Source organism: Peromyscus eremicus, chromosome 2, assembly GCF_949786415.1.
Source record: "Peromyscus eremicus chromosome 2, PerEre_H2_v1, whole genome shotgun sequence".
Taxonomy (NCBI): Eukaryota; Metazoa; Chordata; class Mammalia; order Rodentia; family Cricetidae; genus Peromyscus; species Peromyscus eremicus.
Genome location: NC_081417.1, coordinates 143,797,392 through 143,823,408, shown reverse-complemented (window position 1 = coordinate 143,823,408; position 26,017 = coordinate 143,797,392). Strand labels below are relative to the sequence as shown.

The 26,017-nt window shown below is 45.7% G+C and overlaps 1 protein-coding gene and 1 non-coding gene across 4 annotated transcripts; one reads left to right on the top strand and one right to left on the bottom strand.

The window, feature by feature from the left end:
* On the top strand, positions 1 to 25,401 carry Fam76a (family with sequence similarity 76 member A). Of its 3 annotated transcripts, XM_059255110.1 has the most exons (10): positions 3 to 186; positions 1,583 to 1,647; positions 5,267 to 5,321; positions 6,293 to 6,445; positions 11,200 to 11,357; positions 13,468 to 13,554; positions 19,290 to 19,425; positions 21,985 to 22,086; positions 23,264 to 23,399; positions 23,637 to 25,401. In XM_059255110.1, exons 1-9 carry the CDS (start codon positions 106 to 108, stop codon positions 23,348 to 23,350), a joined length of 924 nt encoding a protein of 307 aa, XP_059111093.1. In that variant the 5' UTR covers positions 3 to 105; the 3' UTR covers positions 23,351 to 23,399; positions 23,637 to 25,401. The 3 variants fall into 3 exon arrangements, with proteins under 3 accessions (XP_059111094.1, XP_059111093.1, XP_059111092.1); XM_059255109.1 differs by having other exon boundaries at positions 23,264 to 25,401; XM_059255111.1 differs by lacking the exon at positions 13,468 to 13,554 and having other exon boundaries at positions 1 to 186; positions 23,264 to 25,401.
* LOC131905367 (U6 spliceosomal RNA) lies at positions 15,820 to 15,923 on the bottom strand. Its single transcript, XR_009377898.1, has one exon. It is a non-coding gene; the product is annotated as a U6 spliceosomal RNA (small nuclear RNA).
* Positions 25,402 to 26,017: the final 616 nt, after the last annotated feature.

The window sequence follows — 26,017 nt, the reverse complement described above, 5'->3', positions numbered from 1 at the left end:
CTCCGCAGCCCGCCGCCGGCCGCCGCCGCCAGGTTGTGCCTGAGACTGTCAGATAAAGCGGCGGGCCGGCGGGCGGGGCGGCGGTGAGCACGGCCCGGGCCGGACATGGCGGCGCTCTACGCCTGCACCAAGTGCCACCAGCGCTTCCCCTTCGAGGCGCTGTCTCAGGGGCAGCAGCTGTGCAAGGTTCGCGGGCTGGGGCGGCGGCCGGGAGCTGGGGACGCTCCGGGCGCGGCTCGGAATTCTCGCTCCTGCGAGGACGCCCGCCGGGGTCCCCTCGGGCAGGGTGTGGCCGGCCCGCTTCGCCGAGGCACGGCGCCCCGCTGGCCGGGGACTGCGGGGCACGTGGGGGAGCCCGGAGCCGAGTCCAGGCCCTGGCAGCCGGCGTGTCCCGGTGCTTAGCAACGGCGGGGTTCTCTTCTCGGACCCGGTGAGGTCTCGGGAGGGGATGGCGAGTCTCTTGTTTGTTCCCCCCACCGACTGGCCCCCGGCAAGATCTGCTTGAACTGCCTTCTCTCCTGCCGTGATCGCCCTGGGTGCAGAATGAAGGCCCAGGGACCTCCCTTGTCCCTCCTGAGATTGAACCCCGGAGTCGGGTGCTGCCTGTGAGGAGTGTCTCGAACTCGGACACTTCATGGGTACTTTTCAGCCAGTCTCAAAGTTGGAGGTGGCAAGGCTTTACTAGGGAAAATGAAAAGAATTCACCAGCGTAGCCTTGGAACACACGAATCAGATGACCTTTTAGCACCTAATTGGTAGCCTTCTGTCTTGCCCTAACCATTTTTTAACCCCTGAAATGCCAATGTTTTTATTTGTTTCTTCATCCCACTTCGTCTGTTCAAGTGACTAGAGCACCATTTAAGTCACCAAGCTCGTGTGAAGTGGTGGTTGCCGAATTCTCAGATATTTCAGAATGTGTCTGATGTGTGTCGCTCACCAAAAAAGAGAAAAAAGATGTTCACATCTTTCCCTCTTTCCTTCAGCTACTCGTGTTTACCTAGTCTGAAAGACAATGTTACATTGTCCCTTGGACATAAAAACTATGATGTAAAATTTTCTTTGTTTGTTTTCGAGACAGGGTCTCACTCGAAGCTCGGGCTGCCCTGGAACTCTCAGAGATCCGACTGCCTCTGCCTCCCAAGCGATGGGATCAAAGGCGTGCATCACCAAACCCGGCTTTTTTTTTTTTTTTCTTTTTAAAAAGGAAGTTCTATAAACAAAACGGCTTTAATCTGTTGCCTTCAACCCCCCCCCCCCCCCCCCGAGTTATCCTTCTTGGTATCCCACAGTGGCAGATAACCAGCCCTGGAATCTGGAGACTGGTTACCGATCTGGAGCTTATTCAGGCATATATTTGTTTTACAATTTATGAGTAGTTCATACAAATTCTTACTCCCACACCAACGGCAGGGAAGTGATGCAGCTATTACAGAGGAGGAAAATCAGGTCCAGAAGTTAAATGACTCACTTCAAGTGTAGTGGCTGTGCTAAGGGATAGTTAATACCCAGCTCTGCTGCTTCCTGTTGTTGGCTGTTTCCACTCCCCAGTGCCTTTCCAAATGATCACCTCCTTTCATTTCAGGAATGCCGGATTGCTCACCCTGTTGTGAAGTGCACCTACTGCAGGACTGAGTACCAGCAGGAGAGGTAGGGTTCTGGTTGGCTGGGAAAGAGGTTTTGGTTTTTCTTGCTGTTTTGTTTTCAGTGTATTGAGACAGTAGCCCAGGCTAGCTTTCAGTTTGAAACAGTCTTTATCTTCAGCCTCTCTAGGGCTGGGATTAAAGGCATGTGCCGCCATGGCCAAGCTAGAACACACATTTTAAAAAATAGTAACATTGGCCGGGTAGTGGTGGCGCACGCCTTTAATCCCAGCACTCGGGAGGCAGAGGCAGGCCTGGTCTATAGAGGGAGATCCAGGAAAGGCGCAAAGCTACACAGAGAAACTCTGTCTTGAAAAAAACCAAAAAAAAAAAAAAAAAAAAAAAAGCCCGGCGGCGGTGGTGGCGCATGCCTTTAATCCCAGCACTGGGGAGGCAGAGACAGGCGAATCTCTGTGAGTTCGAGGCCAGCCTGGTCTACCAAGTGAGTCCCAGGAAAGGCGCAAAGCTACACAGAGAAACCCTGTCTCCAAAAACCGAAAAAAATAAAAAATAAAAAAAGTAACATTAAAAAAAATAGGCCAAGGCTGGGTGGTGGTGGCGCATGCCTTTAGTCCCAGCACTCAGGAGGCAGAGGCAGGTGGATCTTTGTGAGTTCAAAGCCAGCCTGGTCACGAAAAACCAAAAAAAAAAAAAAAAAGCCAAGCGTAGAGGCACAGGTCTTTAATCCCAGTGCTCAGGAGGCAGAGACGGGAATCTCTGAGTTCAAGGCCAGTCTGGTCTACAGAGTGAGTTTTAGGACAGCTAGGGCTACACAGAAAAACCCTGTCTCAAGAAACTGAAACAAATAAAATTAAAAAAAAAGTAAATAGACTTATTTCTTAAAGTTTCTGCTTGTATTTCATGTACACATAGGGCTATAATTATAATTAATTGTAGTTTTTTTGGATGAGCTCTTACTGTGTAGACTAGAATAGTCTTTTTTTTAAGTTTTATTTTTATTGTTAAGTGCATTTGTGAGTGCAGGCTCCAGTAGAAGCTAGAGGTATCAGATGCCCCTGGAGTTGGCGATAAAGGTGGTAGTGAGCTACCCTACATGGGTACTGGAAACTGAACTCAGGTCCTCTGGAAATAGAGCAAGTGCTCTTAACCAGAACCATCTCTCCAGTCCCAGGATGGTCACCAGAACCAGTCCCAGGATGGACTGCAGTAATAAAATGCTCAGAGATCCACTTCCCTCTGCCTTCATAGTGCTGAGATCAAAGGCATTCACCACGACACCCACCTAGAGCATACAGATTTAATGTCAATTACATTATATACAGATTATATAGTTTCCTGTATATTAATGGGTATATAGTGTGCGTGTTATATCTTATGTATTACCCATTGTCTGCTTAGATTTTTATTTTTTTATTTTAATTTTATATCCCCCCCCCCCCCCCCCCCCCCCCCCCCCGAGACAGGGTTTCTCTATGTAGCTTTGTGCCTTTCCTGGAACTGGCTTTGGAGACCAGGCTGGCCTTGAACTCACAGAGATCCGCCTGCCTCTGCCTCCCCAAGTGCTGGCATTAAAGGCATGTGCCACCACCGCCTGGCAGATTTTTATTTTATTACTGCAATTTCCTGCCACTTTGAAAGAGAAGTGGGGAGCAGAGCACATGGTGGTACCTGTCTGCAATCCCGGGGACTGGTGAGACCCTGCCTCAAATAAACACCACATATAAAATGATCAAGGGCCGGGTGGTGGTGGCGCACACCTTTAATCCCAGCACTCGGGAGGCAGAGGCAGGCGGATGTCTGTGAGTTCGAGGCCAGCCTGGTCTCCAAAGTGAGTTCCAGGAAAGGCGTAAAGCTACACAGAGAAACTCTGTCTCGAAAAACAAAAACAACAACAACAAAAAAAAGATCAAGGATCTGAAAAGTGAATGACATGTGATTTTAAACATTTAAGCAGGCTGATTGAGCACATACCTTTAATCCCAGCACTCAGAGAGAGACCATGTCTCACAAAAACAACAACCACCACCCTCCTACACACGATAAAATACTAGCAGTCCTTTAATTGCAGCATTGGTCTGCATAGTGAGCTACAGGCCAACCACTAAAGCTATATAGTAAGACCTGTGTAAAAAAAACAAACTGTAACTCCAGGAAATGAGAGCCCCTGAGGGCACCTGCTCTCACATGTACTTACCAACATGGAAGACACATATACATGCAGATAATTAAAAATTGCCCTGGCAAATTTTGGTTTGCATATCTTTGTTTCTTTCTTTTTTTTTTTTTTTTTTTCTTTTTTTCTTTTTGAATGCTTGGGATCAAACTCAGGGCCTTACATATGGTAGGCAAGTGATCTATCAGCTATGTCCATACAGCCTCACTGGGATTATAGACCCACACCACCATGTCCTGAGTTTCAATTTAATTTAAATGTTCTCAATTCTGAGGTTTTGTTCTTTTCTTTCCTTTGTCTGTCTGTCTGTCTGTCTGTCTGTCTGCCTGCCTGCCTGCCTGTCTGTCTGTCTCTCTCTCTCTCTCTCTCTCTCTCTAAGACAGGGTTTCTCTGTGTAGCTCTGACTGTCCTGGAACTCATCTGTAAATCAGGCTGGCTCCAAACTCAGAGCTCATCTGCCTCTGCCTCCCAAGTGCTGGGATTAAAGGTGTACACCACTGTGCCCACCTCTTTGTTTTCTGTTTTAACTTTATGGTCCCCTCCCTAGAAATGGTATGACAAAATAATCACAAAATGGACTCAGTTTTTATTTTGGTCTCAGACCATTTAATATGTCTTTATATATCAAACATTCTTTTGTATAAAGGGTTAGGCTGTGTGTGTGTGTGTGTGTGTGTGTGTGAGTGTGTGAGACATATTTTTACTCTGTAGCCCTGGATGGCCTGGAACTTGCTATGTAGACCAGGCTAGCCTCTGACCCTGAGTATTGGGATTAAAGGCATGTGCCACTGTGATTGGCTAATTTGGCTTTATCTGAAGATGGAGTTTCTGTAGGCAGATTGCTTAGTTCAAGCACTTTGGTCATATCATGCATGACCTTTAGATCTTCACAAGGCAAATGAAGTGTTTATCTGGTCAGTGGCTAACTTAGAGAAATCATAGATACTAAGTGTTTGTCCATAACATCTATTTCCCTGTGTCTGCTTTTCATACTCTTCCTTATAATGGAGAGTGTAGTCTCGAGTTCATACCCCAGACACACACCCATCTTATTCCTTGCCTTAAAATGTTTCAGATACTCATCTGAAGTAGAGAGAATTCACTTCTTTTCTGTATTTCACTTCAGTGTAACACCGTATTTTGAGGGCCTTTTAGTTTTATTAGGGATACTTAAAAATGTCATAATTAAAGCTGGGCATGGTGGTCTCACGTCTGTAGTCCTACCACACCGGAAGTTAAAGCTGTTCTCAACTACATAGTGAGTTTGAAGCCAGCATGGGCTATATGAGTAAATACCAACCTGGGGTGGGGGTGGGGCGTAATCTGAAGTAACTTATTCTCTCTTTAAACTAGGGTTTCATTATTTATCAAATGTCCAGTCTATACATCCCCTAGCCCCTAGCACCTTAGCAATGACAAATTCCTTGGACGTCAGAGGAATAAGTTTTCAGATGTTCTAAGAGAAGTCTTGTTTCATTGTTTTCTTTAACAGTAAAACCAATACAATATGCAAGAAGTGTGCTCAGAATGTGCAGCTGTATGGAACGGTGAGTAGGATTTCTCTGGACCAAAATCCTAACAGGAATGAGTACTCAGATCTCTTAGAACTCAGCCTTCCAGGGCTGGAGTGATGGCTCAATGGTGTAGAGTACTTGGTTCAGCGGGGTTCAGTTCCCAGCTACTCATATGGTGGCTGACAACCACATGTAACTCCATTTCCGGGGGATCTGACACCCCTTTCTGTCATCTGCATGCAGTGTACCCATGTAATGCACATACATATGTGCAAACACCCATACACATTTAAAAGTTTTAAAGTCACACACACACACACACACACACACACACACACACACACACACAACTTTACCTTCCCTTCTCCCTGCTTTCCTGCCTGCCTTCCTGAATATTTGCTTATTGGCGCAGCATGCGTGTGAATGTCTGAGGAGCTCTGTGGAGTTAGCTCTCCTGCCTTTGTTCTGGGGTTGGCAAGCACCTTTGACCATTGAGCCGTCTCTTAGGCTGGTTTTTGTTGTTTTGCATCAAGGGTCTCGCTGTCTGGCTCTGGCCGTCCCGGAACTCGTTCTGTAGACCAGGCTGGCCTCGAACTCACAGAGATCCACCTGACTCTACCTCCTGAGTGCTGAATTAAAGGCGTGCACCACCGTGCTTGGCCTGTTTTTGTTTTTCTGAGACAATGTCTCATGTATCCCAAGCTGGCCTCAAACTCAACTATGTTCTATTGGATTTTTTTTTTTTTTTTGAAGTTTCATCATAGACACTAATGAGCTTTGGTTATTTGTTATTTTATTTATTTAAAAAGTTTATAATCATATGGGGATTACTTTTTTATGATGCTAAGGATTGGGCTTCATTTGAACATGGTAGGGGCAAATGCAGGATGTTGGGAATACGTGTTTGCCCTGTTTCGTGGGTTACAGAGTAGGAAGTACGACTGTAAAAATGGGCCAGTATTTTATGATAGACTTACTTGATCTTTTTTTTTCTCTCCTTTAAGCCTAAGCCTTGTCAGTATTGCAACATAATTGCAGCATTTATTGGCAATAAATGCCAGCGCTGCACAAATTCAGAGAAGAAGTATGGACCCCCATATTCTTGTGAACAGTGCAAGCAGCAGTGTGCATTTGACAGGAAAGACGATCGAAAGAAGGTAAGTGGCTGGTTTGTCTTCTTTAGCTTCTTTTTTTGGGGGTGGGGGGAATTTAATTGGGCCAAATCAGATGGGCATGATTGAGTTCCTGTCCTGCTCCTGTTACTGACTAACTTAGAGAGTTAGATTGTGTTCTTCATTTACCAAATCTAGACCATTAGTCTAACATTTCTTTAAATTTTTTTTGTTACATTTATTTATTTTGTGTCTATGAGAGGGATACTTATGCTTGCCACAGTATACGCATGTTTGTGTGTGGGAGCAGTGGATAGGCCCTCCTTCCACCATGCAGGTCCCAGGGAGCACACTCAGTTGGACAGGTTGGTAGCAAGTCCCTTACCCACTGAGCCATTTTACCAGGCCCATCTCTTTTTCTTTCAACAGAAAATGGTTTTTCTTAGCATTATCCATCTTTATTTGTATTTGGCCTGCTCCGTATATGTGTACCGTGTGTGTGCTTGGTGCTGGACAGGGTCAGGAGTGGGCATCATATCCCTGGACCTGGAGCAGTGTGGGTGCAAGTCACCAGGTGCAAGCTGGATTCTCTACAAGAACAACAAGGGCTCTTAACCGCTGAGCCATCTCTCCAGCCCATTTTCCTTTTTTCTTTTTAAGACAAGGTCTCTTTGTATCTGGTTAGTCTGGAACTCACTGTATATAGACCAGGTTGGCCTTGACGGTTGAGATTAAAGGTGTGTGCTCCCGCTGGGTGGTGGTGGTTTACGCCTTAACCCCAGCTCTCTGTTTTTTTTTTGTTTTTGTTTTTCGAGACAGGGTTTCTTTGTGTAGCTTTGTGCCTTTCCTGGAACTCACTCTAGTCCAGGCTGGCCTTGAACTCACAGAGATCCGCCTGGCTCTGCCTTCCGAGTGTTGGGATTAAAGGCGTGCGCCACCATCAGCTCTCTTAATCCCGGATCTCTGTGAGTTCGAGGCCAGCCTGGTCTACAGAGTGAGATCCAGGAAAGGCACAAAGCTACACAGAGGAACCCTGTCTCAAAAAACTAAAACACACACAAAAAGTGTGTGCTCCCATGTTCCCTGTCCATATCTTATTACAGTTACACTTTATATGTTTACTTCTGTGTTCATGTACCACAGGTACCCCTGTGGAGTGCAGAGGACAACTTGGAGGAGTTGGTTTTCTCCTCCCATATGGGTTCCAGGTATTGAGCTGACGTCATCAAGTTTGGCAGCAAGTGTCTTTACCTACTGAGCAGTCTTTTTAGCCCCTAACATTCTTTATTTATTTACTTTTTTTTTTTGGTTTTTCAAGACAGGGTTTCTCTGTGTAGGCCTGGCTGTCCTGGAACTTGCTTTGTAGACCAGGCTGGCCTCAAACTCAGAGATCTGCCTGCCTCTGCCTCACGGGTGCTGGGACTAAAGGCATGCGCCACCATGACCATCTTCCTGTAACCCTTCTTAAGAATGTAATTGGGGCCTGTGAGATTGTTAAGTGGATAAAGGTTCTTGCTACCAAGGCTGATGACCTGAGTTCGCGCATGGAGGAAGGAGAGCATTGACTTCTGTAAATTGTCCTCTGAGCTCCACATGCATAAATAAACCTCCTCCACATGAATAAATAATAATGTAATAACCTTTTAAAATAATTCAAATTATAGTGAGAGGTACCTCATATAAGTGGTAATTGGCAAAAGTCTGTGTAAGTCTAAGATGTAGAGATGATGATCGCATAGGTGAGGTAATGGTACCAGTACTACTGTACAGCTCCAGATGTTTCTGTGTTGAAGTTAAAGATCACAAGATTACATCACATAGAATGTGCGTGTTGAGTTTCAGTATCTTTTTTTTTTTTTAAAGATTTATTTATTTATTATGTATACAGAAGAGGGCGCCAGATCTCATTGCAGATGGTTGTAAGCCACCATGTGGGTGCTGGGAATTGAACTCGGGACCTCTGGAAGAGCAGTCGGTGCTCTTAGCCTTTGAGCCATCTCTCCAGCCCCGAGTTTCAGTATCTTGATGGATCAACATGGTTTAGAGTTTGGTCATACTAATCTCTCTATTCTTGAAACCTTCTAGTGGCTTCCGGTTTTTTGTTTTTTTTTTTTTTACTTTTTCTTTTGGTTTTACAAGACAGTTTCTCTGTGTAGCCCTGGCTGTCCTGGAACTCACTCTGTAGACCAGGCTGGCCTCAAATTCACAGAGATCCGCCTGCCTCTGCCTCCAGAATGCTGGGATTAAAGGGGTGCGCCACCACCGCCCGGCTGTGGCTTCCATTTCTACTTGGATAAAACCCAAACTCTTCCGTGCTTGCCAGGTCTTACCCAGTGCCCAGTTTTGTCCTGCGCTCTCCTCACCTGTAACCACCTTTCAGTCTTCAGGCCTCCCAGTTTTCTTCTCTCTCCTCTGTGCTGGTTCTTCTTTGCTTCAGGCAGCCTTTTCCAGGGAGTTCTGACTGGTTTCTTTGGTCTTAATTTGGATGGCCCCTCTTTACAGAGACCTTTTTCGGGGGAAGAGGAGGTGAGACAGGGTCTCATGTAGCCCAGGCTGGCTTTGAACTCCCTGTGTAGCTGAGGAAGAATTTGAATTCCTGATCCTCCTGCCTCTGCCTCCCCAAGTGCTGGATTACAGAGGTACACCACAGCACATGCTGGAGACAGTCTTTACTTCCCTTGGTTACGATTCCTATCACTCCTTTATTGTCTTGGAAATGTAGCATTATGAAACATTACCTTCTGTATTCCGTGTTTCTCACCCCATTAGGCTGGGAGCTCGCTCTTCATCTTTTTGCTCTGTGGCAGTGGCCTGGACATCGTATGTGGTGGTCAGGAAATAACAGAGAATATATTACAGCCCTGAAACTCTGTCGATGCCCAGAGTCCTTGTGCGTTCAAGGCTGACTCCTGTTAACCAGATTTATTAATTTATAGTGGAGGGACATAACTTTCACCGATGAGAATATTCCTGCCTGGCAGCTGAGACACCTTTCCCTAAACGAGATGTTGGAAAAGCTGTGTTAGTAATCAGGAGGTCCCTTTAGTAGTAGTTTTCCCTGGGCTGCAGAGATGGCTCAGTGGTTAAGAGCACTGGCTGCTCTTGAACCAGATTTGATTCCCAGTTCCCACGTGGCAGCTCACAACAGCCTCTTAAACTCCAGTCCCAGAGAATCCAAGGCCTTCTTTGGCCTCTGAATGCACTGCACATAACTCGTACACAGACACACAGGCAGGCAGAACACCCACACATAAATAAAGATAAAGGGAGAAAATAGTGTTCTGTCCATCTCCAGGGATAGGGGACAGTTTGGGCTTTGCAGTACCCTAGACCTGAGTCCTGTCTTGTTCCTGGGGCTAGCTCAATGATCTTGGACAAGTTGTTCTCATTATGTGTCCATTTCTTTATCTTTTCTGACAAGAATAACAGCTATGGCAGAGAAACAGAGGGAGACTGAATGAGGTAGTTACAGAAAATAACTTTTTTGTTTTGTTTATTTCAGTGAGACAGGCTCTCATTGTGTAGCCCTGGATGGCCTGGAACTCTGTAGATCAGGCTAGCCTTGAACCCACAGCTGTCTGCCTGCTTCTGCCTCTTGAGTGCTAATGTTAAAGGTTTGTACCACCACATTTGGCTTTTGTTCATCTTTTGAGATAAGGTTTCCTGTAACCCAGCTAGCTTTGGACGCACTCACTGGGTAGTGAGATTGGCCTGCACTCCTGGTCCTCTGGCCACACCTCCTGAGTGCTGCTGGGATTGTAAAGATGTGTTACCACACTGAGCTAAACATTTATTAATTAAAATTTTATTTTTTATTTAAAAATATTTTAAATCATGCTAGACAGTGGTGGCACACACCTTTAATTCCAGTACTCTGGAGGCAAAGGCAGACAGATCTCTGAGTTTGAGGCCAGCCTGGGCTACCTAGAGAAACTCTGTCCCAGAAAAAACAAAACAAAAATTTAAACTATGGGGCTGGAGAGATGGCTCAGAGGTTAAGAGCACTGACTGCTCTTCCAGAGGTCCTGAGTTCAATTCCCAGCAACCACATGGTGGCTCACAACCATCTGTAATGAGATCTGGTGCCCTCTTCTGGCTGGCAGGCATACATGCAGAAAGAACACTGTATACACAATAAATAAATCTTAAAAAAAAAAAAAAATTAAACTAAAATATAATTACATCCCTTCCCTCTCTTCCGTTCAGCCTCTCCCATATTCCCTGCTCTCTTCCTCCCTTCAGATTTCAGGCGCTCTTTTTCTTGTTGGTACCTACATACTTATAAACACACAAATATGTAAGTACAACCTGCTCAGCCCATCAGTGCTGTTTGTGTGTACATGAGTTTAGAACTGACCACTTGGTATTGGATAACCAGTTGGGGGGCTCATCCCTGGGGAACACTATTTCTCCTGCCTCAGCATTCCTTAGTTGCATGATGAAATTATTAATTAATTAATTTATTTATTGGTTTTTTTGAGACAGAGTTTCTCTGTATAGCCCTTGCTGCCCTGGAACTCGCTCTGTAGACCAGGCTGGCCTCACACTTTTAGATCCACCTGCCTCTGCCTCCCGAGTGTTAGGATTAAAGATGTACACTATAGAGACATCAATTTTTATGTGTATGGCACCATATTGAGTGGTCCATGTCCGTTGTCACTAAAGCCTGTGACTTGCCCCAGGCTCACACAGCTTGCAGGTGGCAGGGCTGGAGCTAACCTGAGTGGGTCTAGCTCAGGGTCTTAGTGGTCATGGTTAGCACAGACCTCACCTCTTCTGAACTGTGTCTCATCTTTCAGGTAGATGGGAAGCTCCTGTGCTGGCTGTGCACGCTGTCCTACAAGCGTGTCCTTCAGAAGACCAAAGAGCAGAGGAGACACCTGAGCAGTTCTTCCCGAGCCAGCCATCAGGAGAAGGAGCAGTACAGCCGCCTGAGTGGTGGCAGCCATTATAACAGGTAACACAGGTCCGTGAGAGGACTGTAGGGGCTGGCAGGCCAGGAGCCTCACTCCTCAGGCAGTCGAGGAGGGAGGCATCTCAGAAGTGGTCCTGTTGTTACAAGCCTTTAGGAAGTCTCTGGCTGGCCATATTTATAGTTCCTATGTCTGCAAGGGCCAAGGAGGTTTCTGTATTGTGTCTTTAAGGTGTGTAGAACTAGTAAGTGGAATTCTCAACTTTAATTGTGCATAATCCCTTGGGGATTGGACGTTTTGTTTTCTGGCTATAGACAGCATTTTAAATATATATATATTTGGACAAATAGTTGATTGGTATTCTAGACTTTTTCAGGCTGGGAGCCAGTTGAAAGATGTCCTTTTGTTGATAGCTGAAGCTTCTTTTAAGAGTATATACAATGATGTTGGGAATTGGGGCTTAGGTTTAATCCTGTCTGTAGCAAATTTTCTCGACAATGAGAAAGAGAATAGCATTACCTCATGGGGTTGTTGTGAAGGCAAATTATATAGTCCATGAATAGCAGTTTGTTTTCTAATGACAGTATTCAATGGGTTTTAGCTGTTTTTTGTTATTACTGTCATTATGGGTTTGTTTGTTCACTAGGCATTATTAAGTACTCTCATGGGCCAGGGACTCTGCTGGGAATACAGAGATGAATAAAAGCCGTGCTGCTCTCAATAGTATGCCTTCTGGTAGAGAAGACAGATTTGTAATCAAGTCGTCGCAGTCTAATGCAATGGGCACCACTTTGCAAATTTGTCAAGATCCAGGTAGAAAGGCAGGAAAGCTGACTTGGAGAAGAGCTTGCTTGTCCCTCTATGGACTGGAGTTGTCAGATGAGGACAAGGCAGGGGCATCCTAGGAGAGGGAGGGACTAGTGTTTGCAGAGGACTAGAGGGCATGGGAGCACACAGAACCTGGGAGACCGTCAGACTGTTTGTGTTGTTGGAAACTGGAGGAGGAGGAGGAGGAGAAGCAGGAGGAGGAGGAGGAGGGGGAGAGGGCCTGCACGCATGTCAGGGGCTTATGGGCACTATCGAGGGGCCTATGCAAGGGAAGAACCCAGCCTGTGTGGGCAGCAATACCCTGGCTAGTAGAGAAGGCACTGAAAGAAAGGGGAACTGAGGACCAGGAATGTCGCTCAGTGTAGTGTTCACCTAATGTTTACAAGGCCTTGCTTGGTTTATAGCGCTTCCCATTGGGGCTGATCTTTTCGTGCAAGTATAGGTAAGCTAAGAAATGTTACAGAAACTTCATCTCGGCCTGGAGGTGGTGGTGCACACCTGTAACCCTTGCACTCTGGAGGTGGAAGCAGAAGGGTCAGGAGGTCAAGGCCAGCCATGGCTACATAGGGAGTTCTAGGCCAGCCACAGCTACATAGAGAGTTCTAGGCCAACCTGAGCTACATGAAACCCTGTCTCATCCTCACATACCCCAACTTCTCCCACCCTCACCCCCACTACACACATGCAGAGAACCGCCCTGAGGCACTTCATTGAGCCCCTTGGGTGTGGCATTGGGACATCTGTCCGAATGAAGGGATTTCATGCCAGGGGCAGGTTCCCGGCTTTGGTGTTAGAGCCAGTTGTGAGTGACGGTACTACATCTAAAGCTAGTTCTTCTGTGGGACTGAGGCCCAGAGTGCATTCACAGAGATGTCATGAGAAAGGCTAGGAGTTCATTCGTGCCTGCTTGGCTTTTGTTACAGCTTTCCTGCTGCCTCTCCTTGGGTAGGTCAGGTACTGACTTGTCGGAGGGTAGCTTGTCTGTACTTCCTAGAGCTATGAGATGGAAGATGCGTGGGGGATAGGAAATGGAAAAGACTTTCTAAACCAGAAAACACATTTCTTACAGTTTGATCAGTTCTGTTTTCATAACTATTAATTAGTCAGGAAGTAAGTAATTAAGATCAAAATGGTTTTTGACCCTGTAGAAACTGGCTACCCATGCATCCAAGCATCCAAACCTATAAACCACCTTGGAAGATTTTACTAATCAAAAATAATAAGCTGTTGCCCAGAACATTGTTGGCCCACTTGACAGACTTTCCTTGGAGTGTTTTATTAATCTTTGATTTCTAATGTGTCTCTCTCTCTTTTTGCCATCAAAAGCCAGAAAACACTTTCTACATCTTCAATTCAAAATGAAATCCCAAAGAAAAAATCCAAGTTTGAGTCAATCACAGCTAACGGAGACAGGTGAGCCAGTTGGAGTATGAGTGCTCACGCACTTGAAATGCACACATAGTTCTTGACTACACTTGAGGGTATATCTCAGAGCTAGCCGGGGTCCTGAGTGGACCCGTTAGGGGTGCTATGCTAGTCACTTGATAGTTACGGATAAGCGCTACTAATAGCTGTTATCAGTTGAATATAAGAACTTAGTGGGCATGCTGGCCTTGCCTGTAGTCTCAAAACTTGGGAAGGTGAGTCAGATGGGTGTGATGGCACACTCTTTTAATCCTAGCACTTGGGAGGCAGAGGCAGAGGCATATAGATCTCTGTGAGTTCAAGGCCAGCCAGGGCTACGTAGTGAAACCCAGTTCAAAAATAAAAAAATACATATTTAGAACTAGTAACTGGATTAACTGTAGTTATTCTTCAGTCCACTAAGGAAGTCTTAGAAGTGAGGAGATGAATGTTTTTCTGTGTGGTCTGGGCCTGTAGCCTCCAGGCGGAGTTGGTTTAGAGAGAGAGCAGAGAGGTAGGGTGAAGGTAGGGCTACATGTCTGCCCAGATATTCACACTTCTTCCGAGTCTTCCAGCACAGATGCTGGGACAGACGAGAAGGAGATAGAGTTCAGTGGTTTTGTTTCAGTTGGGCCTGCCTAAATGCATATTTTCATTGCTCCTCTCTCCTCTCAGTGATCCTCTCCTGAGCTGCTTTGTCCTAATACCCAGAGCCCATCTGCGTTGGTGCAGTGGGCTGCTTCTCAACAGAGTCTTGGAACCATCCATTTTCCTGTCCCTCCAGGCATCCTGAAGTGAGATCACCTGACCCTTCCCCAAAGTCCTTGGACTCTTCTCCATTCTGAGAACATTCGCAGCCCTCCCTCCCAGCCAGCATGGCTGTGGGAGCCACCAGCCAGGGCCTTACCAGGGCTGCCTGGTGCTTTACCTCCCAGAATGCAAATCGTCTGTGGAGTCTCCTCTTCCTGCTGCATTTTTATTTACTTGATTTCAGATCCTACCAAGGCAGTGTCTGTCGACGCTAGTTTAATTGGTTTTTATCTTCTTGAACCTTCTGGAAATGCTTAAGTTTTTCAGGTTGTATGTGGGAAAGAACCATGCAGACCAACTTTCTGGTCTCTCCGCCCATTCCTCGGAGCTAGTTGGGCTGTTGTGAAGAAAACAGATGTGTCCATCACCTTTGTGTGATTCTGTAAACACTGCTTCAAGGAAGACGTTTTTTGAAGTCCTAGAAAGCAGGCCACTAGAGCCCAGCCCCGTACTTTCAGATCCACCATTCCCATCTGCTTCCTTCTCCCCAGGCCGTGCTGGTGGTCCCCGGAAGCTCGTTCAGAGCTGCAGCTTTGCCAGCCCGGTCTCTAGTAGCTTTACCTTGGCCAGCTTGCTTGTCTTGAGGTTTCGCCGCTAGTCTACTGTCTGTTGCCTGAGATGTGCCAAGCTAAAACCTAGGTCGGCCCTGCAGATTGTTGACTCACATCCGGCCACAAGTAAGGATGGTTTTGTTCAGTGGGATGCTAGTCCTTGCCTTAGGTACATGGTCTTTTATTATGTCCTCCAGAGAAGACATTAAAAGATCATTTTTCCCATACTGTTTTTGTGTGTATGTGATATTGGGGATTGAACCTAGGGCTTCCTATTAGGAGAGTGTCACTAGGCTGTATCTCTAGCCTCATACTAGTTTTAAAAAGTTGTTGTTTTTGTTTTATCTGTGTGAGGAGGGGAGGCTTAGAGACAGTCTCACTGTGTAATTTTGGTTCTCCTGGAACTTGGTAGTAGTCCAGGCTGACCTCAAACTTGAGGCATCCTTTTACCCCAGCCCACTGATTACAGGATGTGCCACTATGTTTATCTTATAGTTTGAAAATGTAGGTAATTTTTTCTGCTGTCACGGAAATGTTCATCCATAAACACATTTCTTTTGAATGTCCCTGCATTATTAGTGTTCTTAATAATTTAGTCAACTTATTTGCATTTCTTTTAAATATTCATAACACAACCTAAGTTGCATTTTGTTATCCTTTTTACTTTTTGTGGTTTTTTCCTGCTCTTTTTCTTTGCTTTGAATAAAGCATTCTGAAGCTAGGCTGGTGTCACCCACCTGTCATCCCAGCACTTAGGAAGTGAGGCAGAAGAATCAAGAGTTCAAGGTTATCATCAACTACATAGGGACTCAAATCAGCCTGGAATGCATGAGACACTGCTTCAAAAAACAGTAACAAAAGAGACATTTCTATAATTTTTATACTCTTTTTTAATATTCAAACTATTTTATTTATACATATGAAATGCTTCAGGAATTTGCATGTCATCTTCACACAGGGGCCATGCTGATCTTTGTATTGTTCCAGTTCTAGTATATGTGCTGCCCAAGCAAGCACTTCATATAGAGTGTGTGTGTGTGTGTGTGTGTAAATGGGGAAGTGTAGAGAGGGTTTCGTCTATCCCAGGCTGGCCTCATTCTCTGTGTAGTGGAGGATGACCTTGAGCTTCTGATTACCCCATCTCTCCCTCCTGAGGCCTGGAATTACAAGCAGGGACCACTCTTACCAGGTTTCTGTATTACTAGGGATCCGGCCCAGGGCCTTGTACATGCAGGGCAAGTACTGTGGACTAAGGTGAATCTCCAGCCCTGAAGTGTGACATGCACTTACATGCTCAGGGCTGGAGCGGCCGGGGAGTCACTGGTGAGTGCTTCCTTAGCACAAGGCCCTTAGTTTCTATCTCCAACACTATTTTTTTGTTTTGTTTTGTTTTTTGAAACAGGGTTTCTCTGTGTAGTTTTAGTGCCTGTCCTGGAACTCACCTTGTAGACCGGGCTGGTCTCGAACTCACAGAGATCCACCTGGCTCTGCCTCCTGAGTGCTGGGATTAAAGGCGTGCACCACCGTTGCCTGGCAACACTAACTTTTTAAAATTTATGCTTTTACTCTTTAAATTTTATTCCTTATGTCTTCTGTATGTTGCCTCATGACAGTTCTATGTTGATCTTTTACTGCCATAATCTTATTTAATATTGAGGCATGTTTATTTCACATTCTCTCTCTCTCTCATTTGAGACAGGGTCTCCCTACGTAGACCTGGCTGGCCTGGAACTTTCTATTAAATTGATAAGAGTATTACTATACTTGGCCTTTGCCAACAGACTAAGAAGCAGTCCTGGAACTTTCTGTGCAGACCCAGGCTGGCTTGGAACCCAGGGATCTGCCTGCATCTACCTCTGCCTCCCGAGTGATAGGATTAATGGAGTGCACCACCATGCCCAGCCTCCCCTCCTATTCACTGTCCCCAGCTTTTCATGCTGTAGACAGAACACATTATCTTAGCGTTCTCTGGTGTTTTATACCTAGAAGGTGGCTTAGTCTATTTGTTTTTCAATAGCCTAAGAAGTCACAGCCCCCGCCCAATATTTTCTAATTCCCTAGTTAAAATTGTGACCAAAACTTTCTGATTTGAGGAATATGAGTTAGACAGTGTTCCTTCCTTGAGAAAATATGCCGGTCACTCTTCAGTCGTACTGCTAAGTGCTCCGTAGGCAGTCCAGAATCCAATTTAGCAACGGGTGACAGCCAGGCACCTACAGTTTGTCATTTCCAAAGGACTTTGTAAATTTCATTTTATTCTCTGCCTTCGAGCCTGCAGCCTTGGGCTTCCTTGTGTTCTTTGAAGATGGCCTCTGGACGTGTGCTTTGTTACTTCAGCCCTGTTTTGATTCAACTCAGGAAAAGAGTTGTTTGTCTTGAGGGTGGGCCTTGAATCTCCAATCTCCCTGCCTCAGCCTCTTAGCAGAGAACCTGTTCTTATGTTAAAAGCTTTGAAAAAGGCAGGAAATGTCTTGGAGCAGCACTAAGTTCCCTGTGTGTGGAGGTATTGGAGAGACTAGCTTGCTGCCTTGGTAACTAGTTGTTGCTTTTACTTCTCATGTTGATTGAGCTTCTAGCTTCAGAGGGATCAGGCCCATGCAGGATACACTGGACTGGTTTTGCCAAGAGTTGATTGGTGTAAGATTAATTTCTATGGCCGGTGCTTAAGCTCAATGGTAGAGTGTTCTCATCTCATGCACGAGGCCCTAGCTTCAATCCTCAGCACTGCCAACAGCAGCAACAAGAGAAAGTCTCCTGAGAAGCAGGCAGAGCAGAGCATTTGGAGCTTTGGAGACCTGGAGAGTTACCCCTGGTCGGCCGTTACTCTGTCCTTACTTGCTATAGTTAGGAGTTTAAATACTCCATTGGGTTGAGGGAAGACATGTTTTGGTGGGTATGAAACAGATACAAGGGAACTTCTAGATCTGAACTTGGAGAAGACTGATGGGCCCTTATCCTGAACACCTGTTTTCTTGGTTTGCGTTGACTCTTGCTCACCCCGTACTTGCACTTGGGGACATTCATCAGTTAGGAGAACATCAGTCCAATCTTCCTCCAGTGCTCTGTTCCAGATGCTGCATGTGGATAGGCTCCAGCCAGCCATAGGAGTAGCTGACTTGGTAACCATGAGGGAGCGTGTGCAGTGGAAGGCTGGTTGAGTGTCTTCCAGCACTGTTTATTAGCTGCCATGTAAGGTTCCAGAAGGAGCAAGAGCAAGAGGCTGTGAGTTGTTGCTCTGTTGACAGAGGATTGAGATCAGTATCCAGAGTTGTGTATTGCTTTACAGATTGTCGAGAAAAGTAAAGGACTTCTTTTGGGAATTCCTAAAAACAGACAGGAAGTGACCTTCTGGCAGTGGTTCCTGGTTTGTTCTGAGGCATCGCTGAAAACTGGATCCTCACCCAGAATACCTCCTGTTGTAGATGCAGAAAAGATTTTGCATGCAATCTCAAGGCCTTACAGATAGATTCCCTGAAATGGGAGAAATGAGGAGGGTCTGCTAAAAGGACATGAGCGTCACCAGTACTTTGACAAAGTGGAGAGTCGTAAACAGCATGTAATGTGACTGGAGTTTGCCACTTTTGTCCCTTCCTCCACTAAGCATCCCAAATTCTTTTTGTTGTTGTTTAAGTCTCCTACTGGAGCTCAGACTGTCCTGAAATTCACTGTAGCCTAGGTGGGCCCCAGACTCAGAAGTCCTCATGCCTCAGCCTGCTGAATATTAAGATTATAGGCTGGCTTTGCAGCACAGAAGCTAGTCTTCCTGTACACCCCATCTTTTCAGAGGAGACTGCGTGCTTCAAGGTGGGAGCTGCGGTTTCTTTTCTTTTTTTTTGAGACAGGGTTTCTCCCTATAACAGTCCTGGCTGTCCTAGAACTCACTTTGTAGACCAGGCTGGCCTCAAATTCACAGAGATCTGCCCACCTCTGCCTCCCAAGTGCTGGGATTAAAGGTGTGAGCCACCACCAGCCAGCAGGTGTCTCAGTTTCTTAGGAGCTGAACCTCATCACAGGACTTTAGGGCTGAGCGTGTGCTCATAATAGATAGTCTATCGAGGATTCTAGGACAGTTCTCTAATCACAAACGTGGCTGGAGATCTTCAATGAGCCTCCAGTAGTAAGCTTGGCTTTTGGGATCTCATGTTTATTTTGGTCCCACATATGACAGGTTGTGGGGTTGGTTTGGGTTGGCATCATTTTCTGATGACCACCTTTCCTGTACTTAGTTCAAGTCCAGCAGATACTGGTGAGTCTGATGTGGACAGAGCAGAGCCTGATGGCAGGAATTCAGATAGTCACTGAAGCCCCCACGGTCACCATCAGGTGACCTGGAGTACAGCCTTAAGTAGAGTTAGGAAATTTCTCTCTGCATTTTCTACCCAGCTTTTCCCCAGACCTGGCTCTGGATTCCCCTGGCACTGACCACTTTGTCATCATTGCCCAGCTGAAGGAAGAGGTGGCCACTCTGAAGAAGATGCTGCATCAGAAGGACCAGATGATCTTAGAGAAAGAGAAGAAGGTAGGGTTTCATTACCGCCTTTCGGGCCAGGTTTACAGAGTGAAGACCATGGGACGGGGTATGATGCTTCCCCTCTGTTGACTACTTATCATCGGTGCTTTAAAAGAGAGCCTGTGGTCAGCTTGGGACTCCCTGAGAAGAGAGTGTCTGTTTGCCAGGTTGGCTCATGGGATGGCGTTTTGTTGGTCAGTCCACCTCAGCCTAGGGGTTCAGAACGCTGATTTTTCTCAGCATTTCCAAGGAGTTCCTACTTCTCAGACAGGACATTAGTTAATGAAACCAACAGACACAGTGTATAAAAGCCACGGGTAAGGCTGAGGGTGTAGCTCAGCTGCAGAGTGCTTGTCTAGTATGTACCGCAGGGAGCATATAACAATATACTGTGTGTGTGTGTGTGTGGTGAGGAGGGGGCAGGTTACTGGGAACTAAACCCAGGGTCTTGTGTGTGCTAGGAAATTCTGTGCTACTGAGCTATGTTCCTAGTTAACATACTACTATACAGGACTACACAGAGAAACCCTGTCTCCAAAACAAACAAACAAAAACATCTAATAGTATGAATTGTAATGTAAATATTTTTGGAGATAGAGGTTTGCGAAAGGGGTCTGGGCCCACAGGTTGAGACTGCTGATTTATACCCTCTGAACCACCTCCGTGACCCTTGTCCCGTTTTTTGAGAGAGAGGCTTGCTGTAGAGTCCTCACTTCCTGGAACTTGCCATGCAGACCAGACTGTCCTTGAACTTGTGGCAGTCCTGCTTTTGCTTCTCAAGTGCTGGTTTTATAGATGCATGCTAGGATTGCATATAGCCCAGGCTGGCCTTGAATTCATGTGCAGCTCAGGATGACTTTGAACTTCTGATCTTCTGTCCCTGGTTCTGAGATTACAGGCGTGCATCACCATGCCTGGTTTAAATTTTGTAGAAGTTCTTGTGTTTTCATGCATTTTGGGGGGAGTCCTAGAGATTGAAACCAAGGCCTTGTGCGTGTTAGGCAAGCACTTAACCATTCACATCAGTCCCCAGTCCCTGTATCTTTTCCGTTCTTCTGTGTGAGTGACAGATGACAGACACCCACGTGTCTTGGACCAGATGAGAACGGCACAGACAGACTTCTGCACAGTAGGGACCAGAAGAGCACTTGCTTCCTACTTGCAGAACTCAAGTCTTGAGAAGAGCAAACCAACTAGCTCTTGTGTCCTGTAGCTTCCACGATCACATTGTCACGTTGCCCGTTGCCCAGTTACGGCACCGTCTTCTGCTGTGTCATGGCTTCCTATCTGTAGCCCCATCCGCTGCTACTGTGAAGTCGTCAGCCGTTGAAGTAACAGCCCTTGGTGGCCTATCTTTGTGCCTGTGTCTGGACTGTTCCGCTTCCCTGCCTGTTGCTAGTCAGTCTCAACTCAGCTCACCAGTCACTGTTAGCTGCCCTCCTCTGAACCAGCAGTCAGTAGACGGGAGTCTGGAGTTGGATCAGCATCACGTTAACACTGCCGGTCCTCGTGGCATACTTAACCTTTTAGACCTCAGGCTATTATAAAGATGGGACAAAGTATGAGTTAATTCTTAAAAACAGTAGGGCCAGTGAGGTGGCCACCAAACCCAATGACCTGAGTTTGATCCCCAGGATCTCCATGGTAGAAAGAGAGAGTGGACTCTTGGAGTTCTCCTCTGACTTCCGCATGCACACTGTGGCGCACACACACTCACGTGTAAGTGGATAAGTAAATGTAACTCACAAATGTTTTTAATAAACCAAACACGAGGTGCAGTGAGCTGGCTGGGTTGGTAAAGTGCTGCCTTCGAAAGCCTGACACCCTGGTTTCTCCTGGAACCCGCTGTTGAGGAAAGGAGAGAACCAGCTCCACAGGCTGTCCTCTGACCTCCGGGGTGCTGTGTCACTTGTGCCCACAGTGTCATACACAAATAATAATAGAGTAAAAGTTAAATAAAGTAACAGGGGAAGACTGAGTGGATAATAAACCAGTGTTTTTGAAATTGAGAGCAGTGACCACTGGCACTTCTTCTCTAGCTTGTAAACGAGCATTCAGAGGGTTTTCGGGACTGTCACATCTTCAAGGGAGGAGTAGTTTAAGTCAAGTTTTTTGTTGTTGTTTGGGTGTGTATTTGAGACAGTCTCGCTATATAGCCCAGGCTGGCCTTGAACTCAAGGTAGCCCTCCTGTCTTGGCCTCTTGAGTGCTTAGGTTATACTTAGGCACCACCATCGTGGCCAACCAGAACTGTTTCCTCGGATTTGGAGGGAGGTGTGAGCAGCTGTAACCGCAGCCACTGGGGAGCCTGAGGCAGGAGAATTCTTGACCTTGGAACTTGGAAGATGGAGGGGAGAGGGGAAGAAAGGGAGAAGGGTAGTGAGCTCCAGGTTGGTGAATCTTCAGAAAACCCTCAAGGAAAAAGGGTGCTGTGTGGCTTTGATGGCCGAGTGGACGTGCAGGAGAGCCCTGGGTTCCAGGAAATTGGAAGACTGTCTGTGTAGACCTCCAATACCAAGACATTTACCATTATGAAGGAGTTGAAGTCACTGATTTTTTTTTCCTCCAGATTACGGAGCTGAAGGCTGATTTTCAGTATCAGGAGTCTCAAACTCGGGCCAAAATGAACCAAATGGAGAAAACCCACAAAGAAGTCACAGAGCAATTGCAGGTGAGTGTGTGCTGACACGATGTGCTGACGATGTGTTTGGTAACCATCCCTTAGATTTTTTTTCTCTGTTTACAGAGTACACAAAATCCTTTCAGACATCTTTCATTGTTTTATTTGAGTGTGTTTTCATCTTTTTCTCCCAAGAACTGGAATTAACAAATGTGCTCTTTTATTTCTTTAATTCACCAGATGTGAGTCCAGATGTCTGAATTATAGATCTACTTACTCTGCTCATTAAGGCTTCCTGGTTGGTTTGTGTTGCACACATTATCTTTTTGTAACAGTAGTCCCAAGAGATCAAGCTCACCAGTGCGCTTCACTTTTTTACTCAAGCAGGTGTCACACCCCAGAACTTCCTGTTATTTCTCCTCTCGGGACCAGTGCCGGACTCTCCCCCTGCTTTATGTCTACAGACAGCTGCTCTCCCATTGTTATTATTATTATTATTACCCACTAAACTCACTCTGCACGGAGACCATCTACTAACCATCTTTTTTTTTTTAAAGAGCAAAGGAGTTTATTAGGGTATAAAAACTCATTACATCATGGGAGATTTATCGTAGGGTCCTGGAAAGCCGAGTTACAGTCCCAAGTTGTTCTTATATTCCCCACGCTGTTCTTATGTCTCAGCATCCAAACCCAAGAGGGAGCAAAGAGGAACTGCCTACCTGTAGCTCAGGTCTTTTTTTTTTTTTTTTTTTTTTTTTTTAACTTATTTATTTATTACGTATACAATGTTCTGCCTGCACACATCCCTGCAGGCCAGAAGAGGGCACCAGATCTCATTACAGATGGTAGTGAGCCACCATGTGGTTGCTGGGAATTGAACTCAGGACCTCTGGGAGAACAGCCAGTGCTCTTAACCTCTGAGCCATCTCTCCAGCCCAGGTCTTTTTTTTTTTAATTTATTTATTTATTTTTCTATTATCAGCTTGATACAGTATAAATTCTTATCCTAATAATGAAATGTTTCACTAAAGCTTGCCCAGTGAATGAGTAAAACCAAAACTTATTATAAGCCACAGTCATCCTATGGTCCCCCTGCTATGTAGCCTCCCTGGTTCTGTGGGTTGCAGTCTGATTGTTCTTTGCTTTTTGTCTAGTGAGTACATACCATGTTTTGAACCATCTTTTGAAAGCTGTTCTTGCACTGACTTTTTATTTTTATAATTTTTAGGCCAAAAACCGAGAGCTTCTCAAACAGGCAGCTGCTTTGTCCAAGAGCAAGAAGTCTGAGAAGTCAGGCACCATAACGTCTCCATGAGGACCACAAGAAGGCTCCCAGCAACAGCAGCCGGTGCTCCTGGGTCAGGGTTGGCAACCTGGCTGTTCTCTGGGAATTGTGCTTTCTTACAAAATCTCTATTTTCTTACCATTACCCTTTGTGCGAATGTAGTGGGCTGAATGGACACACCTGGTTTGTGCCGTGTTACGACTGCATGCTGAGCATTTGGGGTTTCAGACCCACTCCTCCTCCTCCCCCTCCTCTCCCTTCTCCGCTCCCCAGTGCTGCTCCCTCCCTCTATTTTAGTACTCGATGTTTTCCATAGTGGTCACTGCTCAGAGTTCTGTGCAGAGTTTCTGTCCACCGGCACACCTGCCATCCCCACGAGCAAGTAGTCTGTCATCCACTGTGCATCACTGCCGCCCTCGGAACCTTGAGAACTGCCACCTTGAGACTTCGTGCGCTGAGAGAGGCTTTCTCTCGCCAATAAACTTTTTGCTTCAGGGTATACTCTTGGGTTTTTCCAGGTATATTATGTATGACCTTTGTACTATGTATAGACAGAGTTTTATTTATTTTTTAAAAAGGAAACCTTTTCTTGATAAAGGTATGATGGTAGCCTGGCTAGTTCTTGTAAAAGCAATGCCTCTTCAAAAACAAAAAAAAAAAAAAACAGACCTGTTTGCTAGCTTTTAGTAAAAGAATCCAATCTTTTTTTTCTCTCGTTACCTTAGAGTCTTGAGGCTAAGGTAAATGCTGGAGGTATAAGTGTGGAGCTAAGTGCCTTTGGAGGACTCTGTGGAAGAGCATTTGAGGAGATGCTTTGGGTGCAGAGAATTGACCAGTCTGTCTTTAAGTAAGGGCAGAAAGAACGGTTGTCCAGGTTGTACTGGACACTTCCCTCCTCCCCCCTCCCTCTCCTTTCACATAATGTTAAATTCCCACACTGCCACTTCTTTTTTAAAGACATCCGCTCGTGTCAGCTGTCACGCCAGGCTGTCAACAGAGCACGTTGGTTTTTTTTTTTAACATGAGCAGATCAAGTGGGATGAGATTTGAACTCTTGTGTGTTTCCAGGGGTTGGCATGGACTGCTTAGGCGTGGGCTGTGTGATGGGGAGGAGTCTCACTGCACTTCCTCCCTCTGCACCCCCATCCTGTGAGCTCCCTGTTCTGACTGAGAATGTTTACAAAGCAAGGGCTCCTGGCAGCAGCAGGGTCTCCCCGAGTGTGCCCTTCTCCCATCGTGACCCAGTAGGCAGGTGGGAAGGGAGAGGTTCGGATGTGGAGCCTCACTCTTGGATTTTTGTGAAAGAAACTGGAAATGGGTAGTATGTGCCCTGACCCAGAAAAAACCTTGGAATCAGTGCAGGTGTTCCTGGCGTTAGAGCAGATCATGGAGACAGGTGACATTTGTACCACAGTCCACCAGTGTCAGAGCAGTCACGGTCACTTGTCCACAGTGCTCTCTGGTTTGCGGTGGCATTCTCAGACACATGGACAGAGATAGGGACATGAGGGCTCTTTCCGACAGGAAGCTTGAAGGACGTGTTTATATAGTTCTGTGGTAGGGAATGCAGCTTTCCCTTCTAAGCAGGGGAACCTGCCTTGCTGAATTGTTTTGTAACTTTTTGAATGAGAAACTTTTCGGTAAAGATAAATTACCATACGATATTTTTCAGGTCATTTGTGTTGGCTGTGGAAAAAGATAGTAGAAAAGAATGATAGTCCTGGTCTCTTAAACAAAAGGTAAAACAGAAATCATGCATGGGAAATGGGACAGTACACAGACGCTCATTTAGTTTTATACTAAATCTTTTTTTAAGGTCTTAGCATTTAATATTCAGCAAACCTCTACATTTTCTAAACTACCATGAGCTCCTGAACGGTAAAGAGGAAACCTCAGTCTTGAAATGTTGATTTTTTTTTTTTTAAAACCATGACAGCATTTTACCATGAAATTGAGTAACTTTTGGTAACACCTTCTGTTCCTTTGTATGTTTGTAATAATGGACATTTTAAAACATAGGAATGTTTTGGTTTGTACAGACTTTGACAAATGTGTGTTAATAAAATTCATATTGACTCAGATGACTATTTGGATTTAGTTCCTGGGTTCTGTCTTCCCTTCTCCTCTCCCTTCCTTTGCTCTCCCCTCCCCTGCTCTTCTCTGTTCTGGGGGTGGAACCCAGGGCCTTGCTCAGGCTATGCACACATTGAACCACTGAGCTGTACCTGGCCCTTGTGTTTATTTCTTGCTGATTTACCTGTAGACATATTGTACTCTTTCCTGGCACCCTAAGTTTATCCTGTTTGTAGACTAATGGGGAATTTAAAACCCGTCAGCAGTAACAGGGGGTTCTTGTTACTATTACTATAAGATAAATGACCAAATTTTAATGACTCAAAACAATTTTGAAATGCTTACAGGTCCTGTTGGATAATTTCAACAGAGTAAGGACAAGAATTGGTTTCTGTTCCATATCTAGGTTTTCAGCTAGGAAGATTGAGAGATCATGTCCTGGAGTTAGTCTACTCAGTGCTCATTTACCTGCACTTGGGCTGGGCGAGGTGGAAGCGGAACAGTGCTATCGGTCACTTGTGTCCCTTCTGTAGAACATAGCCTTCCCTGGCATGGTGGCCTTGAGGTAATCAGACGTAGGCAGAACCGGAAGACTCCAGGCAACACTGTTACAATGATAAGGCA